Below are 19081 nucleotides of genomic sequence, written 5' to 3'. Positions count from 1 at the left end.
CAATATGTATGTGGTCTCTCTCTCATTGTCTCTGGCTCTCCTCCTTCTGCAGCAGCCAGGGAAGATAACCACAACAGTTTATTCCATTTCATCAGACGCTCTTCTGGCTATTTTAGCCGTAATGGACACAGAGCAGAACTCGCCTTTTTATCTTCTTGCTCAATAAAAATCTTAAGGCCAGTCTGCTTGTGAGACTCTGTGTCTCTGACCTAAATAAATATCTGTGTATCTACTGAGCTGGTGAGTGGGGAAAAAAAGGAACGCTTGAGAGAGTCTGTGTATTAGTGATAAGTGAAGTGAAAGGGGGATTTTCTGTGGGAAGCAATTGTGTGCGGGAGAGACAAAGAAAGGACTTGAACATAGTTACATGAAATCATGATATCTGGCATCAGACTCTCATCTGTAAGCTCTCCAAACACCTGTGTTTAAGGCATGGAGTAAAGATAAACGAGGGGTTTAAACTTAGACTTACAGAGAAATTAATCTGTGTGTGTGTGTGTGTGTGTGTGTGTGTGGATCTGGGTTTATGCATGTGTATGCAGGCATGTGTTTGAAAGATGTAGCGTTTTGTGTATTTAAAAGACCATGACACTAATTTTATCATTCAATGCTTATTTAAATGTGCATTTCAATGTTGCCTACGTGACTATCTACAGCATTTTAGTTTACACTCACCTGCTGCCTCAGGGAAAGCCCACAACCATGTATTTAGGTAAGTGTTTGTGTGTGTGTGTGTGTGTGTGTGTGTGTGTGTGTGTGTCTGTGTGTGTCTGTGTGTATGTCTGCACGCTCTCACCCCATCTGGCTGTGTGCGCATCGCTGCTAGAGGAGCAGAGGTGACGGTGAGTTTGGAGCAGCAGAGAAATGATCTGCAAAGTTTATTATCTTTAATTAGCATCTGGGGGAAAGAGATAGATAAGGACCACCATTTCGCTGATGGATCTGTTCTGTGTTTTTTCCCAAACTGAGAAGAAACGGTGCGGTAAAAAAGTAAGAAAAACAGACTATGATATCATAAGTCTTGGAAAAGCCCAGATGCCTCCAGTTATATCTTTATTTTTGCCCTAACATGAATACACTGGCTACACTGTATCTCCAATGCAATAAAAAATAAAAACAAACATTTTAAGGGCAGTTTTTGTGCCTTATACCACAAAATAGCACAGAGTAGTTCATTTGAGTTTCCTTGCAAAATTTCTGACAGTTCACACGATAGCTCCTTCCATTTTGGACTTTCTGGTTCTCTTTATTTCCCTCTAAAGTCAGTTTGCAAATGGTCAGCGGTGCGTATATGTCAAAGGTCAGCAAATTGATACTACACGAAAGCGATCTCTTTAAAAAAGATGGTTATGATTTACCATTTAAATCATTTACCACTGATTTGTAAAATGTCTGTGTTATAAATACTGATGAAACCCTGACCCTGACATTGAAATTAACAGATTTTAAAAGGTTTTTAATAAATTTGTTACACTTTTTTCCTTAAGAGGTTTTGAGCATTTAGCTAATATTAGAAGAAGAAATACATTGAATCAATAATCAAATGTGTCACATCACGATGGCAAAGATAGACCCTGAGAGAAGTTGAGCTTTAAAGCAGGCAAAACTGACCGACATGCAACAGTTAAAGACGTTGACGGTGATATTTATGATGATGACTGTGATACTGTAAGAATAACACAAGCGCACACAAACACGCACACACACTTCTCACCTCTTAAGATGCAGATTGCCGCTGTCAGATAAATAAGTCAAAACTAAATGTTTATCAAACAGCTGGACAGCAGCTCTTTTGCGTAACTGTGTCTGTGTCCAAGCGAGTGAGAGGATGAGCAACAACAAAAGAGATGCATACACACAGGCGTGCGTGTGTTTCACAAGCAACAGCTCTCCTTTGGAATATGACATGCATGCTAAACCGCAAAACATCCAAGGTGCAGAGCAGGGAGAGTAGAATTTAAGATCGGTACCAGGTTTCTGTGTGTAGTATGTGTGTGGTCATCAAGACTACGTAACTATAGTTGATTATTATTATTGTTGACCATAAACAACTCAACAACCTTCTCAAAAAACAAGAAGAAAGGCAATAGGAGAGAAAGAGAGCAATATACACTAATAAACGAAAGTGGAAAAAACATAAATCCTAATGTTGGATTTCCTGACCAACATCTTGCAGATCTTCCAGTGATAGTACACCTCCACAGAAATGAGTGTGTTGATGTGCAGTTCAATCTGAACACTGTACAAGTCAAATGTCAAGCCATGCTAACATTTTCAGATGAGCAAAATGTCCACACATCTTTTAAAGGAGCTTCATAAGTTCAAACTGAATATACAATATATCACCTAGGATTTTGACCTTAATTCCATAACAGTAATGTCCTGAAATAAATCACTACAAATATAAACACTGATGCTCCTATTTGATGCAGCCCAGAAGCTCTTTTAGGCAGAGAAGAACAATAAAGTTTTGAATTAATACTACTAAGTACAAGTTAGTGTGTGCATCGTAAATATTTGACATTTGTCACGCTCTGCCGGTTGGCCATCCTTTGTGTTTACTTTTGAGTTTGGTATCTGCCTTGGTATGTTGAGTTTTGGGTTCTGTCCTGTCTAGTGTCCAGTATCTGTTATATAGTCTGCTTGTCATGTCTAGTCTCTCTGTTTTCCTCTGCTCTCTCTCTCTGCCTCGTTAGTCTCATGTCTGTCACCTGTGTTGCTCCCGCCCTGCTCGTTAGTCCCTGTGTATATACCTGGTGTTTCTGTCTTGTCCTTGTCCGGTCATTGTTCATGTTACCCCCCAGTCTGTCGTGTGTGTACTCTCTGCCTGTAACCAGCCTTGCTTGTCTCGTCTCGTCTCGTCTCGTCTCCCTGTACTTTTGGATTTTGGATTTTGGATTTCTGTTATTCAGCCACTCACCTGTAAGTGTACTCGCTTTTGTTTGTTTATTAAAACCCCTTGTTGAACTATACCTGCTCCACTCTGTGTCCTGCGTTTGGGTCCTCCAACCTGCCTCCACACCACGATCGTGACAGAATGACCGGACCAATTAAGAGCCCAGCGGACACCATGTCCGAGGAACTTCTTGATCTGTGCCGGGAGCTTATGGTGCTGAGGAACATGTGGTATGGGGCTAGTCATGTTAGCCACAAGGAGGCTATCGTGTCCCTCACCCGAACAAAGTTGGCTGCAAATCCAGGAGCGGCCAACTCCTTTCCTAAGTGGGTGTTGGACTTCCTCCACACCTCAGCCGATTCCCAAGCAAAGTCAACACCAGTTCCTCTACCTGTTAGCCATGAGCAAGCTAACAGGCTGCCAGCTAGCGTCCGGCCGTCATCTCCCCGGCCGGCTAGCCCTCAAAGGACTTGTTCTCGGCCAGCTAGTTGCAGGTTTGGAAGCATCCTTCTGTCCTGCCCGGCTAGTGCCGCTAGCCCTCCGCCTGTCCTGCCTGTATCCTGCTCGGCTAGTGCCGCTAGCCCTCCGCCTGTCCTGCCTGTATCCTGCTCGGCTAGCGCCGCTAGCCCTCCGCCTGTCCTGCCTGTTACCTGTTTGGCTAGCGCTGCTAGCCCTCCGCCTGTCCTGCCTGTTGTCTCTTCGGCTGGCGCTGCTAGCCCTCCGCCTGTCCTGCCTGTTGTCTCTTCGGCTGGCGCTGCTAGCCCTCCGCCTGTCCTGCCTGTTGTCTCTTCGGCTGGCGCTGCTAGCCCTCCGCCTGTCCTGCCTGTTGTCTCTTCGGCTGGCGCTGCTAGCCCTCCGCCTGTCCTGCCTGTTGTCTCTTCGGCTGGCGCTGCTAGCCCTCCGCCTGTCCTGCCTGTTATCTGTTCGGCTGGCGCTGCTAGCCCTCCGCCTGTCCTGCCTGTTATCTGTTCGGCTGGCGCCGCTAGCCCTCCGCCTGTCCTGCCTGTATCCTGCTTGGCTAGCGCCGCTAGCCCTCCGCCTGTCCTGCCTGTATCCTGCTCGGTTAGCGCCGCTAGTCCTCCGCCTAGCCTGTCGGTCCGCCTGCCTGCCCTACCTACCAAGGACTCAGGGACTATGACTCTCCTGGCCTACCTGACCATGAAGGCCAGGGAGTCAGAGGCAGCACGGGCAGCTAGGCTATGGCCTGATAGCCTGGAGGCTAGGCTTTCCCTGGAGTCGTCTTTTGAAGGGAGTCGCCTAGCCATCTTTTCGGGTTCCCGTGGTGGTCATCGGAGGCGACGAGGCCACCATCAGCGACCCGTCGGCAACAAACCTGTACCCTGGCTTGCTAAAACGGCTAGCCGCCTGCCTGATTCCCGGCCCGCTAGCGCTGCTAGCTCCACATCAGACCTGCCTGATCCCCAGCCTGCTAGCGCTGCTAGCCGCCTGCCTGATCCCTGGCCTACTCCTGCTCCCAGGTCTCACTCGGTTGTCCTACCGACACCTGTTACTGGTCCCTCATCGAAGGTCCGACTGACACCAGTTCCAAGGTCTCCGTCGGTGGCCAGACCGGTTCCCGCTCCCCGTGCCCCGTCGGTGGTCCGACCGGCACCTGCTTCGCCGGTGGCCCAGCTGACTCCTGTTCCCTCGTCGGTGGTCCGACCAACACCAGCTCCGTTGGTGGCCCAGCCGACTCCCATTCCTCGTGCTCCGTCGGTGGTCCGACCGGCACCTGCTTCGTTGGTGGCCCAGCCGACTCCTGTTCCCTCGTCGGTGGTCCGACCAACACCAGCTCCGTTGGTGGCCCAGCCGACTCCTGTTCTCCCGTCGGTGGTCCGACCAACACCAGCTTCGTTGGTGGCCCAGCCGACTCCCATTCCTCGTGCTCCGTCGGTGGTCCCACCGGCACCTGCTTCGCCGGTGACCCAGCTGACTCCTGTTCCCTCGTCGGTGGTCCGACCAACACCAGCTTCGTTGGTGGCCCAGCCGACTCCTGTTCCTCATGCTCCATCGGTGGACGGACCGGCTTCAGCCCCGCCGGTGGTCCGGCCGACCCCTGCTCCTCGTGTCCTGTCGGCGGATGGACCGGCTTCAGCCCCGCTGGTGGTCAGGCCGACCCCTGCTCCTCGTGTCCGGTCCATGGTCCCCAGCCCAGCTGTCCAGTCGGTGGTCAGGCCGACTCCAGCTCCTCGTGTCCGGTCCATGGTTCCCAGCCCAGCTGTCCAGTCGGTGGTCAGGCCGACTCCAGCTCCTCGTGTCCGGTCCATGGTCTCCAGCCCAGCTGTCCAGTCGGTGGTCAGCCCGACTCCAGCTCCTCGTGTCCGGTCCATGGTCTCCAGCCCAGCTGTCCAGTCGGTGGTCAGCCCGACTCCAGCTCCTCGTGTCCGGTCCATGGTTCCCAGCCCAGCTCTCTCGCCGGCGGTCCTCAGCCCAGCTGTCTCGCCGGCGGTCCTCAGCCCAGCTGTCTCGCCGGCGGTCCTCAGCCCAGCTGTCTCGCCGGCGGTCCTCAGCCCAGCTGTCTCGCCGGCGGTCCTCAGCCCAGCTGTCTCGCCGGCGGTCCTCAGCCCAGCTGTGCCTCTAGAGCACCCAAGTTTTGGGTGCCGACCTCCGAAGAGGTCTTGCCATCGGCCTCCTGCTCGGCCCCCAGTGGGTTTGCTGCCTCACTGTTGGCCGTCCTGCCAACCCCTTGAACTCTGTGGCCCCCTTGTTCTGCCCTGCCTCATGGGTCGTCCCACGGGACGCCCACCTGAACTGTTTTGCCCTCCTGGTCTACTCGGTCGACCTCCGGGTCTGCCTCCTGAACTTTTTTTCACCTCTGGCCACCCGGGACGGCCTCCTGAACTGTGTTTACCCCCTGATTTGCCCGGCCTGTCGGGTCATCCCCCGGGACGACCTCCTGAACTCCGTGATCTCTTTGGTCTGCACGGCCTCCTGGGTTGCCCTCCAGGACGGCCTCCTGAACAGTGTTTTCCACCTGATTTGCTCGGCCTGTCGGGTCGTCCTCCAGGACGGCCTCCTGAACTGTGTTTTCCCCCTGATTTGCTCGGCCTTTCGGGTCATCCCCCGGGACGGCCTCCTGAACTCCGTGATCCCTTTGGTCTGCACGGCCTCCTGAGTCGCCCTCCGGGACAGCCTCCTGAACTGTTCTGTCTCTCTGCCCTGCCCTGCATGTTAGGCCAAGTGCCTTACCTGCCCTGTTTCCTGGGCATGATCTGCCTGTTGGGTGGTTCCCCCGGACTGTTTTGTCCCCTTGGCCTGCTTGTGCGACCTCCCGAACTCTGTCGCTCCCTTGCCTTGCCCTCTGGCCACCCTCCTGAGAGTTCCTGGTCTGGCCCTCCTCCTGTCCTCCCTCCGCCCACCCTGGCTCGACTTGCCCTCCTCCTGTCCTCCCTCCGCCCACCCTGGGCCGGCTTGTGCCTTGATTTTGTGCTGTTTTGGGTTTTGTTGACCGTCTGGAGACGCTCGTCGGGGGGGGGGTACTGTCACGCTCTGCCGGTTGGCCATCCTTTGTGTTTACTTTTGAGTTTGGTATCTGCCTTGGTATGTTGAGTTTTGGGTTCTGTCCTGTCTAGTGTCCAGTATCTGTTATATAGTCTGCTTGTCATGTCTAGTCTCTCTGTTTTCCTCTGCTCTCTCTCTCTGCCTCGTTAGTCTCATGTCTGTCACCTGTGTTGCTCCCGCCCTGCTCGTTAGTCCCTGTGTATATATACCTGGTGTTTCTGTCTTGTCCTTGTCCGGTCATTGTTCATGTTACCCCCCAGTCTGTCGTGTGTGTACTCTCTGCCTGTAACCAGCCTTGCTTGTCTCGTCTCGTCTCGTCTCGTCTCCCTGTACTTTTGGATTTTGGATTTTGGATTTCTGTTATTCAGCCACTCACCTGTAAGTGTACTCGCTTTTGTTTGTTTATTAAAACCCCTTGTTGAACTATACCTGCTCCACTCTGTGTCCTGCGTTTGGGTCCTCCAACCTGCCTCCACACCACGATCGTGACAACATTTAGTGCCGTTATGTGATAGAAGGTTATAAATTACATTCCCATAACCTAATTCATCGACTTCTACTTCAATATGTGATCAATGTTTCTCAGACGTTTTATCACAAATCACCAGTCTTGTTTTGATACCAGATATTCAGTGGATTTCCTAAATATTGAAACAAGTGGCCACATTTCAGTTACATTCTAATTTACTTTCATGAAAGTGGTTTTATTTTCTTTGCCTAAATCTAATGTTCAAGTTATTGTTTTGCATGCACAAGTAGAACAGAGAGCATGCATCACTCCAGCTTAGAATTACTAATAGACACAAAATCTATACAAAATACAATAAGTCTGCAACATGGCTTGCATTCTGCTTTGGTTGGTAGTTAAGATACCCCTGCCTCTTTTATAATGGATATAGATGGATATCTCTCTGAGTGATTGTGTTGAACACGGTTGCAAATTGTTACTGCCCTTGGTGGGGAATGCCCAATTCCCACTGCTAACACAGGGAATTGAAAGTCTGTCCTGTAGTCTGTTTAGACACTCATCCACCAACACTCAGAAAGAACACATGAACACATCTGAATGGATGTGCAGTCTTTAAAACGAAACTCTTCAATATGAATACTTAGTTAAGAGTTTAAAACATCAGTTAATCTGGCAACAATTTAGTACAGAATATTTGTGTGCTGCGTTGTCTCATGACTGCCAGCAGTGTGGTGTCATCATAGAAATATGCAAGAACATGCTCTTTGCACTCACTATTTAACACGATAATCCAATAACAGAATGCTACGGCTAACATTTAGCAGAGAGGTTAGCGGACATCTGTTTGTGATTACGCCGTAAAGGTAAGGTGCTGTTGTGTCTGTCCTCTGCTACTAAGTCGACCTGTCTGTTAACTGCACCAGAGCTTGGGTTACGCTCACAAACAAATACATGCACACACTAATGAGCTAATACACACATTCACACACTTGTCTGCTTCCTGCCAGGGACTTGGGGTTCAGAGGATCTTAAGGGTCTCTTGAGATTTGATGTTAGATTATTATTTTTTGTGTGTGTGTGTGTGTGTGTGTGTGTGTGTGTGTGTGTGTGTGGGTGTGTGTGGGTGTGTGTCAGGGGTACTTTTATCACAACTCAAATCTCACCTCTTAGTCATCTCCTGTTAGCCTCCGGTAGCATTATATCTGCTCTCATGGGAGAACTGATACACACACTCGCGCAAACACAGATTAAGCTGAAATGCGATGTGAGAAGGTGCTGCTAAGGTCAGCTACCTTAATCTTCCACACATGCACACACGCACACACACACACACGCGCGCGCGCGCGCACACACACACACACACACACACACACACACACTCACACAGTTGAGTGATATGCCAAATCACAAATCCTAAACAACCAAGCATTTCCGCTCCATTTCATAAATTCACATTCCTTCCTTTGCCTTTCTTTTAGTTTTTCTTCTCTCCAGTCGATCCATTCTGCAATAAATACAACCAATGGCTTTTCATGTTTATATTACAAGAGTGTAGGAGATTTGTTGTTGTATATTCTATGCCTGGCTTTCTGTGTGTGTACTGTATGTTAGTGTGTGAGGGTGTGTGTAAGAGATTGTACACATAAGTCAAATGTGCAATGTTTGTACAAGTTCCCTCCCTGTACATCAGACCCATTCCTAGAGGGGGGAGTATCAGCGGAGTAGTGCAGAAGGAGCCTCAATCCTGGGCTTGGCGGGGGCGATGGTTCCCTTTGGGACCTGGAGGGAGATTGTAGGCTAGAGAGAAGCAGCCAGGGAGGAGGGGGATATGCGTAATGTCTTCGCCCAAGAAGGCAGAGGTTTTCCTGAATTTGGGGCAGTCAACACATCCCTGGCTATCAGCAGTTCTGGACAGTTTATCCAGAGATATCGGCAGGTTACGTGGGTGTATCTTACTCAAGCCTGGAGTTTGTTCACGTGGACAAGAGCAGGCTGACACCCCTCTCCACAGAGATACATGCAAAGAAATACATACATGCAAAAACACACACTACTCAGTCTTTAGGGACTGCTCCTATCTCTCTTCCTGGGGTCTGATAATACTCTCCCTATGCACCATGAGCTACAGTAATTACCATAGAAAGTTATAGATAATCAGTGTGTGTGTGTGTGTGTGTGTGTGTGTGTGTGTGTGTGTGTGTGTGTGTGTGCGTGTCTGTATCAATGGGCTGTTTGTGAGTGTGCAAAAATGAGGTAACTGGACCGCTGAGACAGAGGAGATATGATGTGGTGAGATCATTTCATCTGCAAGAGGGGGAAAAATTATGTTGAGTTTTTCAAAATAAAACAAAGGTGAAAATGTTGATGATAAATATAATACAGACTACCCGCCAAACATATTTTTCATATTTAAATTTCCACACATAAACAGACAGACACACACGCACACACCTGTCACTCCCTCCTAAGTAATGAGGAGGAAGAAGATCAAAGCACAGAACCTGATCCAGCCAATAAGAGCACGGCACTGTTTATCATCCCTCTCCATCACCGCCCTCCATGTTAACAACAGCCTGACTAATCAGGTGTGAATAATATCAGCGACGGCCCAGCATTACACCGCTAATTAGGTGTTTGTAATGATAATATATCTCCCATCATTTACAGAGATCAGTCAGGGATTAGACCAGTCCAGCGATATGAAATGATATTGTCTTGAATAAACTGTACTTTGGATATACTTTGCTCAAACTCTTTAACCTCAGTGATCTGTGCATTCCTCCTACCAAGCTTAAGTAAATCTCAAAAAGTAGTGTGGAATCTCTGTAAGGTGCACTGAAACGCTCTCAATTTAAAATGTTGTAACACAGCAAATCTTGAGCACGATGCCACTATTCAAATCTCTTTTTTTTTTAACTTTCCAATTCAAGTTTTCATTTTGGACCCCATGGTTGAATCATTTGAACCTGATTTTCAACATCTCAAAATGAAATGTGTATGTGATTTAACCAGACCTTCAGTTTGACTCAATCTAATTCACAGTATCATATTTTCACAATATAACCCTTTAAATATAAAGAATCATTTTATATGGAAAATCATGCCTTGCTACTTTTAAAAGCATTTCAATTAAAGGAGTAACATAACCTCAACTTCCCTCCATCTAACTTGTACACATGGCAACGCCGGAGACAGTGTTGTATTAGAGCTAAGTGCTTGTTGAGAGCTTTTTTTGCACAGTCTACAGTTGGGAGTGAGGGCATTGTGGGTGTGGCCATGCAGTCGATCCAAACCTGTGATTGGTGGGTCAAACCCAATAGAAACTCTTCTCTCAACCATTTTTGACTCGCAAAACTTTTTGACTTGCAAAGCTTACTGACTTGCAAAACTTTCTGGCTTGCACTCAAAGAGGACAGATTCACAATCAAAACTTTTTGTGACACAAAAAAGAGGCCTTCTTGTTTTAGTCACAAACCTGATATTTGATTGCAGTGTGAGAAATATGCTCTAAAAACTGTGGGGTCCACTACTTGCATTAAAAAGATCCAAAAAAACCCATCATACTTTTTTTGTGAATTGTACTTCTGCTTGAAGACAGAGAAGAACTCTCATAAGACCAACCCGTATAAAGAAGACTTAAGAGCAAAACAACACATGACAGTTTAACCTGGCCTGTAGGTTTAAAGCTCAGTACCACTTTGAAATCTATTAGTGTTTAAACAGGATTGAGTGTGTGGCTGCGTCTTGGCCCAAAAGCTTGTTTTTGCTTAACTGTTTTGACTCTATTTGTTTTGACTAGACGGAATTGATGAGACATCCAACAACAGAGTGGAGTCAGCAGTAGGGGCTGGGGGTAGAAAGAAAGGGGGAGACCAAGGCTGCTGTGAAGGATTTAGTAGGGTGCTGGTGGTTCTGGTCTGTTGGAAGATCAAACCACACACACACACATAAACACACACACTCATCCAAACGGTACCACTGTGAGATAGAAAACTGAGCGGTGTCCCTCTCCATCTCAGTGTTTATAAACTGTAGCCTCAATCACAGTGACAGAGACCAGACCCTTCAAACCCAGCACTGTCCTACACCGCCCTACTGCCCAGTGCTGCAAAGGGAAGCCACACACACACACACACACTCTGTTCACACACCCTGTTTTTATCTGTACATCCGATCAGCAGGCCACAAGTTAGGCCAGAGGTTGCTGCAGGGGTTAAAAAAAGTGCCATACTGTAGTAGAACACATGCTCACACACAAACATACTCCAACTGCAGCTGCATCACGTCGCCCTTACTTCCGACAGGCCACTTTGGGCACTCAGCCAATTCAAGTTCAAGCCAATGGTGTGTGTATGTGTATTCTGAGCCGAACCATCAATACAGCAGTGCCTGTTAAGTGCCATTTCAGCCACAAACCCAGTCCAAAATGCGGCTAATCTCTTTGTTGGTTTCTATGCAATCTGTACCTTCTTACTTTTCTGTTATTGACCTCCATCTGTCTGTTGTTGACATGTCTTATTTTCTTCTTTACACTACAATAATTGGCTTTAAAGAAGATGCTCTATAAGTACAGGAGCAGCACACTAAAGGTGAGTTCAGACAGAGAGCTAAACAAATTTTTGCTTGTCATTTGCGCAAATGTGACCACCGTATTGTTTGCGTATATTTGCCACAAATGGCCAGTGTACCGAGGCATTGGCTGTAAGATAGCTAGCAACAGTGGTAGTCTGCCTGTGTGTTTGTTCAGCTCAGCATCTGACTGCACTCAGAACTCACCAGAAACTCCAGTTCTTCCTGTTACCTGTTAATAAAGCCATGGATACATGCACATTTTTGGGAGAATTTGAACCATTTTGTCGCATCATTTTGGCATCTACTCACATCTTTTCATTGACTTTGTACGCAATCGCGCTTCTGTCTGAACACACTATAAGAGCTACACAGACTGAGCTAGCTAAATATGAATGTGCATATTTTACTACATTAGGAGCTTTTCTAAAGTAGAAAAATTACTTTCTGTAGCCTCTGTAGTCAGTATGTTTTAAACGGAGTGCATGTCGGATTGGTAAACACCATCTGGAAACCCGCCGAAAAACAGACAAACTTTGGCTTTCTTTGAAACTTTTTTCAGAGATTGTGTGAAAGTTTGTGCCCACATTAGAATGAATACTGTGTCTTGTCCCTCTCTACGACAGCAGGAGTTTCTCCCCTCTTTAAGTTTGTTCCTTTGAAACACTTTCTGAATGTCAGTATAGACGATGAAACAATAGGGAGGCTGTCATTAACTTGTATTTGTCTTTGTGATTGAAGGATAGTAATTTTGTTAGCATCTCATTGCAGTTTTTCAATGTGGATGGAGATCTGCACAAAAACGACCTGAAAACAGAAGTGTCGATGCACTTCATTTTCAGATTTAGCTGTAAGTGTGTGAACAGGTGTGAAAATGTCCACTGTCTTCCTTTATTTAAGCTAATAGAACGTCTTTGAGCACAATGACAACATCCCAGGTTTGTTCTAATTAAAACAGTTTGTTGTTCCTCTTGTCTGATTGGTCAGTGAGGTGAGGAGAGGAAAATTTACACAAACCTGCAGCGGGCACCTTACAGTTCCGAACATTCTCCAAGATATCACATGATTTCTGCACATATGCTCCACAACATTCGTATCCATCAGTCACACACATTATGAAACTCAATACATTTACCACAGATGCACACACTTACCCAGATAAGTGCGCCTGTGTGTGCGCATTCCGGAAACCAACACTCCAACTCCCTCACATTGTAAGGACAAGACTTCCAGGTCATTAACCTACACTATGACAGAATATCAGTCTTATTCTGGAGAATCACAGCTTGCCTCCCCCGGATGTTCCTGTCACTGAATATCAAAGGATTGTAGTCTTTTTGAAATATAATATGATATTTCCACTCCCATAAACATATTCATAATTCTCTCTTATTGCCCCGAATTTCTCCACTCCCTGCTGTCTTTGCACTTTCTGCAACCTTTAGTTATTTTACTTAGATTTTTTATCCTCTTTTTTGTTTTAGAGGTATTTGAACTGAGGTGAAAAACAATTTGTTGGAGTGTTTGTGTGTGTGTGTGTGTGTGTGTGTGTGTGTGTGTGTGTGTGTGTGTGTGTGTGTGTGTGTGTGTGTGTGTGTGTTGGGGGAGTATGGCTGTGATAAGGGACAGGGAACTGGAGTGCTTAGACATAGATGGATGATGTTTTTCTCACCCTAAGCCTCGCTCTAAGATTACATTTTCTCGTGTTGTTCTTTACAGCCACTAAGCAACTAGATGTTTTCCTTTTTGTAATTTTTTGTTTTTGTATAAAATATTGTTTCATATATGAGTTTTACAGAAAAATACAAGTGGAATGTTTTGTCAATAAATAAAACAATATTTGCTTCTGATTATGCTCCCTTTCACTCACATAATGCATTGTCCCTTTGTTTCTTTGCCTTTTCAGTTAACACTCATATGGTTGGAAGAATTGGGTGAGGAAAGAAGATGAGAAATGCAATTTTTTGAAAGTCAAATCTGGCTGTGAGAATATGTGGTCAGTCCACTTAAAAAATAAAAATTGATAGAGGTTAAAGTGAACCTTAATCTTAATAACCAAGTTAAATGTTGAGAATCAGAGAGTGCTCTTGAAAACGATAGCATAACAATACAGTGAAGAAGGCTCTAAGCACCAATGACACAAATTTCCTGGTTTTCATTTTCCACTTTTATTTTTGCTTTTTCCTCCCACAATCCCGTCTTTTTATGTCTAATATAGAGACTTTTTAAAAAAGATTTTACAGTCAAATTAAAATTTTAAATCATACTTTTTGTGTAAGGAAATATAAACTATGAACAAACTGTAGCTATTCTGCATGTTTTTCAAAAGACAGTACAACTGTTTTTGGACGTAGGTCTATTTGTGGAAACAGAGAGTTTCAGGCCTCTAGATTGGCGCTTCCCTGCTGCGCCACTGACTGGAGCACATAGTCCTGTATACCCTTTGAACATTGAACAATGAAAGAGCCCACCTGGTCTTACTTATGATTTAAAATTTGAGAGGAGCCATTGGAATGATGTAGCTAGCAAGCTAGGCTAAATAACTTCCACAATGTTGCCAGTATCACTGATAGTAGTAGTTCCTTTTTTTCATGTCATTTCAACACCGGCCGCAGTGTAACATTACATATTGTTATTACCCCTATAAATATTACATATCCTTTCTATAATATCTTACACCATAGAAAGGAGTGGGTCTAGTTAGTGTTAACTGTCATTCTTTCATGGCTCCAGTTGTCGGGACAGCAAATAACCCGTCGGTCAAAACTCACAGCAACAAGTAGTGCTGTGACATCAGAACTTTGTACATTATTTGGTTTTGTAACATGGAGTGGGAGTGATGTTCCTATAATGTAGAGAGAGGGCAGATCACAGATGGGCCTGGTCAATGGCTAATAACATCGGCCCCCAGCTGAATAACTGTCATGGTTGGAATTGAAGTGATGATGCAGTTTAGTGCTCACCCACACAGATATCGCAACAATTAAAAATTTCAGTGGTGACAATGTCAGTCTGAACAAATTCACACCCCCTGGAGTACAGTAATGTAGGGGGTGCTGTCACAGTAAAAATAAACAAGAATTTAATTTCACCTTTTTGGTAATTACAATTTTGACCTAATAAATACATAAATCAAAACATACACCACAGATAAATAAACTGACAGTGAAGTGAATTTTAATTTCATTCAGACGTTCATTATGTTTGAACTATGGACACCTAAACCAGTCACTACTTGTTACAGATACAAAATTATTTGTCCTCGTACAGGGCATTCCCATAAGAAATTCACAAGGTAGATCCGTGGTTTTACAACATATTCAGTTGTTTTAAACATTTAACAAAAGTGTTTGTGTGACATAGAGAAAAATGATAATGACCCGAGGCATCAGGTGTCCCCCTCGGTGGCCCTGCACGCAACATCTGGAAGCCGTCCCTTCATGGTGACATCACACACCCAGCCTAACCTTTGACCCCAAACCGGCTAATTAGTAGCATGTCCCTTCATAACTGCCAGGGTACCCTCTTTTTTTCTCTCTCTGTCTTTCTCACTTACCCCCAACCGCCCACCCCTCCACCTGTTGCCTCTTGTCACTGTGTGTGACCAAGGCTCTGAGAGAGTCGTAGAGAAGGTTTCGTAAACACTTCATCACGTTACCATTCACATGCAAGTACAAAATGATAGTTCTGATGGTATTACATTAGGGTCTGTGTTTTATTGACGCACAACAAAGAGAAAAAGGGCTGTGCTCTGTTTCATGAGCTATTTTAGTTCATCTAACTCTCCTCGATTCTCTCTGTTACTCTCTGTTGGATCCATGTATCTCAGAGGTGATCATCAATCTAGCAGACTCTATTATTACTTTTCCACAGAGTGCTTTGGTTTCCAGCCCACCCAGGAGATTAAGCCCCCTCCGTCCTCCCTTTGCTCTTCCTCTGTCCCCTCACCTATCTATTGCTTTCACCATCTCTCTCTTTTCCTTATCAGTCCTGTGAACTTTTTCCAAAATGTCTTTTCTTTTCTTTTCTTTTCTTTCAGATGTGTATGTCCATTCTTTTCAAGATGTCACTTTTTTCCAACGGGATCCAAAATGCAGCTTCACATTAAGTGTGTGTCAGTTCTAAAACGTAGAGGTGGTGCCTGTTTAGTGCACTGCGACACCGGAAGCAAAGGGGTTAAAGGTCAGCTCTCAAGAGATGCACCCCGTATCCTTGCACATGCTTTGTGTGCAAGCAAAGGTGTTGTGTTCACACATGCACTCACTCAGTCACACACAAACACACACACACATACACACACAGTCGTGTTCCACTACTTGCTTAACTTAACCATAACCTTTTCCTAACCTTGGACCGAGTCTTCCCCTTAAAATGTAATGATTTTCATTATGTGCATTTGCATTTTGTCCCCATAAGAAGGCGAGCCCCACAATGTGACTGTAATACCCGCACACACACACACACACACACACACACACACACAATCCTGCATCCCCGTAAGAATCATCTGCAGCTTCATGCAAATATGCTGTTTTAAGCAGATCTTTGCACACAACATTTCAGTCACTCAGATTCACACTACATCATTCAGAAAGATGCACATGACTATCATCAGTGTTCCCCCAGTGCAACCAACGTTTCCCACTTAAAGCAGCTCCAGAGAGCTCCAGGGACTTTGGTTGTTTGGACTTGGCCCTGAGTGGACCAGTGCATGGAGCATCGGTGTGGAATGATGTGGAAGGCCAAACAGGGGATTGTGGGTGCCGGGTATTCATTACATCAGAGGGGACCAAGGCGCCAGTTTGCCATCTGAGACGTGACACCCCCCTGTCCTTGCACTTTATCCTGCTAACTGGCAAGATGTGCTGAAAGTTACATGGTCCCTGTGAGTGGAACACAGGGACCTGGAGCTAATACCAAATCCTTTAAAATGTTTAGTATATGGTAAAGTCTGCAAAATATTATATCAGAATCATTTATTTATGTTTTATTTACACAAATCCTATTTATTTTTTTAAGGTTATGAGAATAAACATCTTTATGCCATTCAAATTTACATGATGAAACATTAAACTGTATTTTATTTTGAACCCTATTGTGATTTTATTTTAGACTTTGTTGTTTGAAAACATGTGGTCAGCTTTTCAGCTTAGATGTGTGTTCCAGGTTGCAGGCATTTTTGTTCAACAATTCAAAACATGACATTAGAACCTGTTATCACTGCAAAAACCATCAGTAATGTAATGAGCCTTCAATGAGGATGGACAAAAGTTAAAAGCTTAAAATCGTGATAGGCCTTTGTGAATATCTCAGATTGAGTCAACATGTATGTATCCAAACCTTTTTACAGGTCATTAATATTCTGAAGATCAGAACCCCTTTAAGTTCTGGAAAAAGCACAAGGGTTTCCTTGTGTAAAAGAGAAATTTCAGGAATGAATCCATCTCATTGCAATTCTTCATTTTCTAAAAAAAGAATTAATATTTAGTGAGTTAAAATGCAGATAAAATAAACGATATTTTCTGCATGTTACTTGGCACTCATCCAGGGTCCCTTGGGATCCTAAAACCCTTTGGGAACCAGCATGTTAGATCAGCACCAGTCTCCTCCCAGCATGAGGTAACGCCCTCTCGATGGAAATAAAAACTCTGTTCCTCTCTGCTCTGGTCACGCACAGTTAGCGGTTCGTGAATTCATCTCCAAGGCGCGAGTTTGTCCACTCTGTTCATTCCTGTCCAGCTGAAGACTCTTGCTCCCATGTTTTGAGCCCGCTCAGGTTGGAGACAGTTCACCATGTCCACCGGGTCTCTCAGCGATGTCGACGACGAGCTCCTGGACGGCATCCTGAAGTTTGGCTCCTCCGGCAAAGACTCCAACGAGAGCACGGAGGAGAGCTCCAACTGCGAGGGCACTTGCGCAAACGACGCGCCGGGCAAGAAACGGAAGACAGCGTCCCGGAAAACGGCACCCAAGGGTGTGGCACAGCAGGAGGGCAAGCACGTGCAGAGGAACGCGGCCAACGCCCGAGAGAGAGCCAGGATGCGCGTCCTGTCTAAAGCCTTCTCCCGGCTGAAGACGACCTTACCCTGGGTACCACCGGACACCAAGCTCTCCAAACTGGACACTCTGCGCCTGGCGTCCAGCTACATCGCGCATCTCCGGCAGATACTGGCCAACGACAAATATGAAAACGGATTTATCCACCCCGTTAACCTGGTGAGACTGGGGATAGGGTGGAGGTGAAATCCAGAAGTTTTTTATGTGATAGAAAAAATATAAGTGAGGGAAAATTAAAGTGGAGTTTTAAAGGTAGGGCCACAATCTGAAAATGTTGGCGAATTGAATTTTGTTAAAATCATGATGGTTTGTGTGCCTAATAGAATTTTTCCTTTTTTGAAAATGCTATCTACTGGAATATAGGCTATACATTAACCTGGGTTGCAGACTCCTGCTTGGCCACATGGTTGGTAAGAGCACCAAGGTGACAAATGAGAGAATTATTGTGAAGCAGGTGCATGAGAGAGGAGAAAAACGCGATAATTCCTATTTATGTTGACTGTTTTCAGGCAAAAGGTTGACTCCGAGCAAGTATCACCCTTTATGAATCATTATGCTACAATCTATTCACAGGCCATAAATTATGTAGGCCCATCATTTGTCTCAGAATTTCGAAATACTGCTGCTGATGCAGAACAACGCTGGGCCTTTACCTGAAAATATTATGATTAGAAAATAGTATTAAATTCGGCAAACACCATAAACTCTTTTTTGAACAGATTAGACACATTTGTAAATCATATAATAAGATTATTAGATTGTCAGATTATTGGAGCTGCAAAGGTAAAACTTTTTTTTTATGAACATCTGGTCATTCCTGTTTGTAATTAATTACTTGATGACTGCAGGTGATTAATTGACACACAATTGCTCTGAATGTTTTGTTTGACCTCGATTTAATTACTTCATAAATTAAAATCTAAGAAGCTGTTCGTCCTAATTGGGTGTATTTTCCTCCGCAGACGTGGCCTTTCATGGTTGCAGGTAAGCCGGAGAACGATTTGAAGGAGATGCTGAACACAACAAGGTTATGTGGAACAACGGCGTCCTGACGAAACCAAGCGGACACCTCTATACGTTTTTAAAGGAGGAATGGTTTTCCAAGAACAACAACAACAACAAAAAAGATTATGACTGAAATGCACGTCTCATCTCCGCAGACTCTGAGTGGGAATAACAGAGAGGATCCTCTCTCCTTCGTTCCCGTAAAGACAAGTTGAATTTTATTTAATGCATTCTGTCACCTGTTGTTGTCTTTGCTGGTTCAAAGATAAACTGCGTGCTTAAAATGGCTTCTTTTTTTTTTTTTTTTAAATACTCTGCAGATGCATTTTTACTCATGCAGGCCTGTTTTAGCTGCTGCATTATGATGGATGGATGAAAGGTCCATGTGGTTGTACAGATTACATGTATATAAATATATTTGTATCACTTTTCCACCTTGTGTACTGAATATTATTTTCTATTTCGTTTAATTTCGTTTTATTTTCGTGTGGGCCAATGCTTTGACCTAGTAACCCCCTCTTATCACTCCACTCCTTCAGAATAGCAGAACCTGAGCACCAACGAAGCTCAGTGCAGATAAGTCT

General features: G+C 45.1%; 1 protein-coding gene across 1 annotated transcript; it reads left to right on the top strand.

The window, feature by feature from the left end:
* The first annotated feature begins 17099 nt into the window (after positions 1-17099).
* Positions 17100-18807, top strand: LOC119887477 (transcription factor 21-like). The gene is made up of 2 exons (XM_038698269.1): positions 17100-17651; positions 18455-18807. Exons 1-2 carry the CDS (start codon positions 17229-17231, stop codon positions 18542-18544), a joined length of 513 nt encoding a protein of 170 aa, XP_038554197.1. The 5' UTR covers positions 17100-17228; the 3' UTR covers positions 18545-18807.
* The last annotated feature ends 274 nt before the right edge of the window (positions 18808-19081 follow it).

The sequence above is a fragment of the Micropterus salmoides genome, unplaced genomic scaffold, assembly GCF_014851395.1.
Source record: "Micropterus salmoides isolate LMB-PRFRI ecotype aquatic unplaced genomic scaffold, ASM1485139v1 Ms_hic_scaffold_419, whole genome shotgun sequence".
NCBI classification, from domain to species: domain Eukaryota; kingdom Metazoa; phylum Chordata; class Actinopteri; order Centrarchiformes; family Centrarchidae; genus Micropterus; species Micropterus salmoides.
This window is presented reverse-complemented; position numbering and strand designations above follow the sequence as displayed.

Bases quoted from the DNA above. Each gene is read 5' to 3' on its own strand.
- LOC119887477 (XM_038698269.1), top strand. From the start codon at position 17,229: ATGTCCACCGGGTCTCTCAGCGATGTCGACGACGAGCTCCTGGACGGC. The intron at 17,652-18,454 runs GTGAGACTGGGG...TTTCCTCCGCAG, and splicing joins TTATCCACCCCGTTAACCTG to ACGTGGCCTTTCATGGTTGC.